At 30.9% G+C, this 8,807-nt stretch overlaps 1 protein-coding gene across 1 annotated transcript; it reads right to left on the reverse strand.

The window, feature by feature from the left end:
* Positions 1–3,679: 3,679 nt before the first annotated feature.
* On the reverse strand, positions 3,680–7,311 carry LOC100786154 (serine/threonine-protein kinase D6PKL2). The gene is made up of 2 exons (XM_003555410.5): positions 6,333–7,311; positions 3,680–4,769 (listed from the first exon to the last, which is right to left on the reverse strand). Exons 1-2 carry the CDS (start codon positions 6,800–6,802, stop codon positions 3,971–3,973), a joined length of 1,269 nt encoding a protein of 422 aa, XP_003555458.1. The 5' UTR covers positions 6,803–7,311; the 3' UTR covers positions 3,680–3,970.
* Positions 7,312–8,807: the final 1,496 nt, after the last annotated feature.

An 8,807-nucleotide genomic window follows, 5' to 3' on the forward strand; every position in this document is an offset into this window, starting at 1 on the left:
CTTTGTTCCGACTTCCCACTGATTTTCTTCGTTCTGTTTATCAATTCAAACCGCAAATATTTCTAAGGCCATCTTTAACCGTGAAACAGTGTTTTTCCTCTCTCTCGTTGACATTCTCTTCTAAACAAGGGTTCATTTTTTTAAACCAAGTTGCTTCTATAAGCAATTGAAGTTCTATTTGCCCTTGTGCCTAAAAAAGTAATATTTGTCTATTACCTTTTTCAAAAATCGAGGTCAGCAACAGCCAACAGGTATGAAATGCATGTTAAACTAGCTCGCGGCATACTGAGCATAGTGTAGTGTGATTTGTTGAGGAAGTACAAGCAATAAAAAAACAAAAAACCCTGAAATGCATGTATAAGTATAATTGGAAATACTCGTCCACCATGTCCATGAGCAAACCTTCTCCTTCCTCTATTTCAAAATTAAGTGTTACATTTGAAAAATTATATATTTAAAAATACGTGTTATATTTGATTTTTTAATATAATATTAATTATTATTTTTTATTAATACTTTTAATAAATATCACTTTAGTTTTTGAATCTAAGAGGTGTATTGGATTAAGATTTTAAAAGATTATTTTAGTATAAAAAAGTTTTATAAAGTTTAAAGATTATGTAGGAATATCATGATTTATCAGATTTTTTATAAGATTTTTATGATAGTTTGAATTTATAGTATAAGAATTAAAAAGATTTGAAATGATTCTTTGAATTTTTAAAAATACACTTAAAATTACAAGAGTTAGTGAAAAAAATAATAAGAAATAATGAGGTTTCAATTAAAAAAAGTAAAACCAAAATAATTTTTTAAATATTTTAATAATTATATTGATTCTAACTTTATGTTATCTTATACTAACCTATCTTGCAATAATATCTTCTCATTCTCACTTTTAGATTTGAACAATAGATTTAAAATTATATATTTATTTTTATTATTATAATTATTTCTATAATTATTTCATGATAAATTTAATGACATGTGTTACATGTGATGCAATAATAAACATATACTAGAAGTAAGAGAGGAAAATTGGTAGGAAGGTTACTTATGTGGATAACAAAATTAAGGATAACAATCACGAAAATATTACGTCGAACATGTTATGGGCATAGTCCGTATAAGGAAAACATGGTTAGTTTTAGGAAAAAAAAACAAATGCTAATTTAATTTAGAAAACAAAGGGAAAAGTGAAGAGGGGATGAATATATTTGACATTTTTTTATTCCAAAAGAATAAGAAAAATATATATGACAGATGCATCTTAAAGAATATTAAAGAAAGAAAAAAGATATATGACGAGAGAGAAAGAAGTCAAGTAACCGTCGAAAAAGAAAGAAAAAAATCTATTAAAATCTCAAAGATTTTGGTAAGATTATTTGATAGATGATGTTTTATACTAAAAATCTAAAGAAATCCTTCTTACAAAATAATCTATAGAAATATGTATATTTTTTAATACTAAAATACTTTTTATGAGTTATAAAAAATCTTAACTAAATATGATCGAATTTTATTGACTTTCTTAAAAATCTTTAAAACCTTAATTAAATATCACAATACTTATTTATATTATTTAAAATTAAGATGGAATATAATAAAACTTTTTATAAAAAAAATTAAAATCCTTTAAAATCTTAATGTAATAGACTCCATAATATTAATAATAGTCTTTTTATGTATTTAATAAGAATAATTTTATAAAATAAAATTTTTATTTATTAATTAATTTTTCTTATTATGTAAAATAACATAAAATCACATTTATTTTGGCAGCAAGAGACTACTTATTTGGTAGAGCTGCTTCAGTTGCCTCAAACCCCATTGGATGTTTAAGACGGGAAGATAAACGTCCTTATAGCTTAAGACCCAGCAATAGTTTATGCATTCACGTCCAAGTACATTATTGAACCAGCCTCAAATGTCTTCCACTTTAAAAAATGAAAGGTATCGCGGAGAAGTTCGATAACAAAGTGCCAACGCACATAAAGATAAAATGAGAATTTTTATATTGCTTTCACATCACACAAGAATAGAATGATTGAGTCAAACAACATAAAATAAACTGTAACTTTCCTTTAAAAAAACAAAAAAAAAAAATGTCGCTTATCCTGCTAATTTCTTTTGACCGTCAAATATAGAAATGTGTCATAGAAAACAGAAATTTCTTAGATGATAAAATGTCTTATAAATGTTCCATTATTCTAGTTATTTATGTATAAATTTTATGTGTGTCACTAGTATATTCATGGCTAGTCAAATCCTAGAAAAGATAATCATTGTAGAAATCTCAATGCATAACTGTATATAGGACTTAGCATATGTTTGGAAACTTTGTTCTTTTTTTTTTTTGAAATAATCACTATTTTTTAAAAATATTCTTTCAAGAAGCTGATAAAAAAATGTTTTTCTAAAATAGTTAAACCCAAAATTATATATATATATATATATATATATATATATCAATTTTTTACATAATTTATAATATCTTTTTTATAAATAAAAAAATTGTGAGAGTTCGATCGATCACTCTGGAACAAATAAAAAAAAACCTACTTTATATTAAGTAAAATAAACTTCAACTCAAGTATTAAATATGAATTTTAATTTTAATTTCAGATTCATATTTGCGTTAATGATTTCTCTAATTAATTATTATATTTATTAAAAATTCAATAAATATAATATTTAATCCTATATAGTTTAATTTCATTATAGATTAGATTATTGACGTCACGGTGTTGTTAATGTCAATGTGAAGTTTGTATTGATTTTGTCGATAATTAATTAATCTTTAAAAAATGACTAATTTTCTTTAATAAAATCTTTTCTCTTTATTAATTTTTTTTATTCAGATAACTTAAGCTTAAAGACTTTGTTAGTTTTACTTAATTAGACCAAACAACATGTTAATAAATAAATATAATATAATAAGATATAAAGGTTTAATTATTCCTTTGGTACTTATATAGTTGCAACTTACAACAATTTTTTATTTTAATTTTTATAATTTAAAATATTTCATTTTGATCATGTTGTAAATATGTAATTCTTTTAATCTCCCCCGTTTAAAATTGCTTAAGGTTATTGTATCCAAATCCTCTCCGGACCAAAGTTCTCTCTAGTCCTTCTATCTGTTTTATTTTTTTGCTGGAGAGGTAGTTTCCCTCTACTTTCTCCTATTTTCTGCATCATTTGATTTTTTTATTTTTTTTGTGCTTCTTTTTTATTTATTTTTTGCTGGAGAGGCAGAAGGATATGTTTCCTTGTTGCCGCAATTAACATGGTTGGTAATTGCAACCACCAACGCTGTGAATCAAAATCAAAATGAGAGCACACTGAGAGCAAAAACCTTGTTTTATTTTATACACCAAAAAACTAGATGCAATATATTGGCAGCTAAATGGTAGGTCCACCACCCAACAACAACACTGTTAAGAAACAATAATTGATGTGGACAAGCGAAACAGGAACAGGAGGAAGTGAGCAAGAATTGCCTTATTACATATTCGAATCTTCCTATGTTCCCTTTCATATTATCAGAAAAAGAAATATAAAAGTAAAATTAGCAAACTAAATCTAAAATAAATGATGATAGGTTTTGTCATAATTATTTTAACCTATTTTCCTTTTCATAACAATAAAAATCCGGTATCCAATGAACACTTTGAAATGATTTGTGTACCTCTTTCTAAAAATTAAATAAATTTGTTAATTACACCAATTCCAGTTCTGTGCACACATACATCATATGCACCTAACACATGCCCGTTGATTTGCTTCTTTGATTTTGCAATAGGAGAGATTTATTTTACACAACTATAATTAATTACACAAAATCCACACACAATGCTTTTTTTTTTTCTTCTTCAAATTTTAGTAATCCCGTGGTATTGTTTCATTTGTATATGAACCGTGTGAGTTGTATCCATCCAATGGGGAAGGTGGTGTTGTATATGGCCTTCTAATAGAAGTCTATAGCATTGTTTGTGCAATTATAGAGAGGAAGCAACTCCTTGCACTTGTCTGATGAAGGGATGTAAGGAGGGGTAGCACACCTCAACAATGGCCAATTGACGCCATTGAAAAATGGATGGTGCTTAATTGCCAGGGCACCCATTGTAGACCCTAGTCTCATTGTTGAGTCCTTGACCAAAAGTTGTGAGATCAAATCCCTGGCTGGTCCAGGGATCATTGGCTCCTTAGGGAACTCAAGGGCTCGAGCTACAATGTTAGCTAGGGTTAACTCATTCTCAAGCCCTTTAAAGGGTGTGATCCCATAGAACATTTCAAAAATGAACACTCCCAAGGTCCACCAATCAACAGCATTACCATGACCCTCCCCCGAAATCACTTCTGGCGCCAAGTACTCGTGGGTCCCAACGAACGACGTTGATCGAATTTCTATTGGCTCAGCTATGATCTCAAGGGACCCACAACGAGAGAACCTCTTGCTACGACCCCGTTTTGGGTGGAAGCATGGGACAGATGGCACGATGCAATTGGGCAGCATGCATGATGACATGGTGGGAGTGCATTGCTTCCTCGAATGTTCCTTAGAACAGGTGTTGCTGGGTGGATCTTCATCAAACACCATCTGAGCCGTTGATGCGGTATCGTCACCTTTTAATGAGAGGTCAAAGTCTGTTAGCATAATGTGACCGTCTGATCTTATGAGCACGTTTTCAGGCTTCAAATCACGGTATATTATCCCCATCATGTGTAGGTACTCCAACGCAACCACAACTTCAGATGCATAGAACCTGTAACAGCCAAGCCACCAATATTAATATTACTACTAAAATGTATACCAATACTCACATTTGCACCTTCGACATTCAAGTCAACAAAACAGTAGAATTGTTCTTATCGCCATCGTATTATTTTTTGGTATATCACCATCATAATTTTATTACCATCAATATTTCTTCAATAATTAAATTATGTAGGGTCCAGTTTTGAATAATCGTAGCCATTATTTTTAAAATTTGACCAAGGAAAACGCCATGAAGTTTTGTTTTTCAGAGGGAAAAAAGGATAATAGTGTCCTCAAATTTACAGCTTGAATCTTACATGGCAATCCCTATATATTATATTAAGAGCCCGTAAGTTGCATTTCAGTATGTCTATTTATGCAAACATTTTTTATCTACAAGTATCTTCTATGTAAAGCAAGGCACTAAAAAATAAAAAATGATACCTCTCAACAAATTAAAAATTTAAAATGTGATTTGTCGTTTTGAGGAAGTTAAACCTTTTGACTAAACCCAAGCTCCATTAGTTATTTATGCAATAGTTTAATATCAAGGTCTCAATCCAAGTTTCGGCAAGATTAAAAAGTCTATTAAGGGGAAAAAAACAATTAAATCTCTAGAAATTCAGAAACGACGAGATGGGAAAAGCTGAAAAGTTTATTATTATTATTATTATTATTATGGCATTCCGATAATGGTTACTGGTTAAGTGGGGGTGGCACTGAATTATTATTTGGTGCACGACGGACACACCAAAAGGTTTCGTGGGCTCACAATCAAAGGCATCAGAGGAGACAGGAGTTGAATCTGATGGCCCACAGGCAATGAAATTATGAACAGACTAAGCCAACTCAACTCAAAGCCAAGGGCCTATCCCCACTTTCCCATCACAAAACTGCATCACCAAGTCAGAGAGAAGCCAAATAAACTTTCTCTCTCTCCACCTCTCCTCCATCACTAGAATATTAATTATACATTGTCCTTTTGGTTTCATTAGCCACCGCTGATATATACAAGCTCTCCAATACGTGCCAATGTTAATTGAGTTACATATCCCACTAACCACAAACAAACATCTCAGCCAGCAACGGATACCTATTAAGTTTGTTTCTATTTATAACCTAACCTTACGTATTTATATGTATATTAATAACAACACATAAGTATTGGTATGAAATGATATATTAATCCGCCGCATGCATGTTCATTCATCATCTAAAATTGCAATCTCTTGTCTATATAGAATCAAACACGAGAAACTATGTACATAGTTCAAAACTATCACATGTATATCATCCTAGGACATATAAGATCGATCTATTAGGTGGTTGGAAGGTGGAGGCTTAAAGATGAAGGGAATAGGGAGAATCTCCCACTAACAAATTTCTAATAAACTAAAATTTATCGATCGATAAAAAAAAAATGTCTATGATCAAATGATCCTAATTAATTAATCTTCACCCAAAAATTAATAACATTGGATTACACATTTAGGCCAAAGTGTAATTAATAAAGCTCACATGCACATTAACATGATGAAGGAGAGTTAAAGTAATGAAAGGTGGCACAAACCTGACGGCGGCGAGGTGGAAGCGTTTATCGGGCTGGCGCTGGCGGAGGACGTGGAGGTCGCCGCCGGGGCAGAACTCGGTGAGGAGGCAAGACCAGCGCGGCGAATCGAGAGAAGCATAAAGAGTGGGCAAAAAAGGATGATCCACCATTTGCAATATCTCTCTCTCAACCTTTGCCCTCGTGTCTTTGTTCCTGGCCACGAGTTCCTTCTTGTCCATCACCTTCGCCGCGAAGAGGCACCCGCTGGAGCCCTTGAGCTCCACCAAGTAGACGCTTCCGATGTCGCCACTCCCCACGCGCTGCACGAACCGGAGGTCGCCGAGTGCCAGGGTGGCGCCGCCGCCGCGCTGTATGGCGTCCCAGGAGGGGTCCGAGGAGGGTGCGTGGGACTTGGCGGAGAACGTCCACTCCGTGCTGGCGGTGGCGGTTGTGGCGGAGTTGTCGGAGTCTTCCTCGGCGGAGGAGTGCATTGTGTTGTGAGTGATAATAATAATAATAATGGAGTTGGAGTTTGCTGTGTTGGTTGTTAGAGAAAGGTGTGTGTATGTGGTGTGGGTGCTAATGGAGAGTTTTGAGGAAGGGAGGTGCGGGCATAATGGGCCGGCAGTTTATTATTGGGCCATCTGGTGCCTTCACACTGGGTCAAGGGGCCCATCTGCTTACAATTTTATTTTATTCCTCAATTCTCATTGACATGTCAAGCATCAACTAAGTTTTGCTTCTTTTTCTTTTTTAGAAAAATGGTAGCATTTTGAAGGCACCCTGATTGCCACCAAGCAGCACATCAATGATATGTTGGAGCAACTAATGAGATCCACTTAAAAATTATTGCACAAAATGTTACACTTAGCGTAAGAAGATATCTCTGAGAATAATTATTTCATTTAAATCCACCTTCATAAAAAAATATATGAGAATTCACACAAAATCCTTAATTACAGTGATGAACCAAGTTGCGCTTTTAATAAAGTATTGTTTCTTGTTGTGCACTAATTTCTTTTAAAAGGTTGTTTCTTATGTCAGTATATATCTTCCATTATTTAAAGCTAATTTGGTGCAAGGTACCAAACGATGGTTATTAGTCTTAAAATAAAAACAGTGGTCATTAGTAATTTAGTACTAACGCCTGATTGGTTTAAATGACATGTATTTTAGTTTTCTTAAATAAACAAGATTTTGATTTAAAAAAATTATGTATGAAAAATATAGGAAAAACTAATTTCATTTTGTTATAATTTTAAATAAGAAAGGATATTTATGAATTTTTTTATAAAAAAAAACAATGCCAGTTTTAGAAAAACTAAAAGAAGTTACAAGTTTTGGTACTATATTTCTTTTATTTTAAAATAAAAGATATTCCACATCATGTATGAGCGGATGAAATTAAAACTTATTCTAAAAAATAAATTTTATATATTTTTTCTGACTGGTATTTTTTCGTATACTGTAATGTTCATTTAGAATTTAACTTGACAATGTGTTTTATTATAATCGAGCTATTACGTCATTCAGGGAGTATTTAGTATATATAATTACTTTAAAAATTATAAAATAGTACGTAACTCTTTATTTTGTTTAACAAAAGGTATTTGTAACTTTTTGTTTATTACTCAACTAATCATTTTCTGTCGAATTGATTTATTTTGAAATAAAATAATATCTTCAATTGTAATTTCATATTTAAATTAGAAATTGAATTTCAAATTATAATTAAAAGACTTAATGTATTAAACCAATTGTAACAACAACTTTTGGTTATATAAAAAGTAAGGTGATTAGATTATAATGTTAAAATATTTTATGATGTTAATGACCTTTAAATTTATAAATAATTTATATAAAGTCAGAAATTCCACTTCATCCATTATACTTGAAAATAAATTTATATATATGGACCATTCAAACTAACAAATCTTATTCAAAACACACGCGAATCTTTAGTGTGATAGACAAGGGGGCCATGACTCTTCCAAAAGTTTTAAAACTTTTCTTTTTGGTAGCAGGTTTTAAAACTTTTAAAAATATATGAAAAAAATAATACTATGCAAATTGGAAATAAAATTTATTAAGAGAAAATTGAAAGAGTATGCTAAAATCATTACTTTTTATTTCCATTATTTGTTTAAAGTGATGGAGTAAATAATCTCTCTCTCTCTGTGACGGCCTTGATTCTTTTTCACAATCGCATGTTATTCTATTATCAGTCATGGTCATATAAAAATTATATACTTATATCCTTTAGTTGTATTCGTTTTTAAATATCATTATACTTACTAAAAACATTCATTACTATAATTATTGGTTTTTTTTTTCTTCCTTCTTTCTTTTACACGATTTTAAGATAACGAAAACTTTAAAAGTCAGGCTAAATGTTCTTATAATAAAATTTTAGAATACAGAATGATGTCTCGGTGTTTGAGATAACAAAAAAAATCTTAAAAAAAAAATACTCACCGCTTATTAAATACTTATATT

The sequence above is a fragment of the Glycine max genome, chromosome 20 (genome assembly GCF_000004515.6).
Source record: "Glycine max cultivar Williams 82 chromosome 20, Glycine_max_v4.0, whole genome shotgun sequence".
NCBI classification, from domain to species: domain Eukaryota; kingdom Viridiplantae; phylum Streptophyta; class Magnoliopsida; order Fabales; family Fabaceae; genus Glycine; species Glycine max.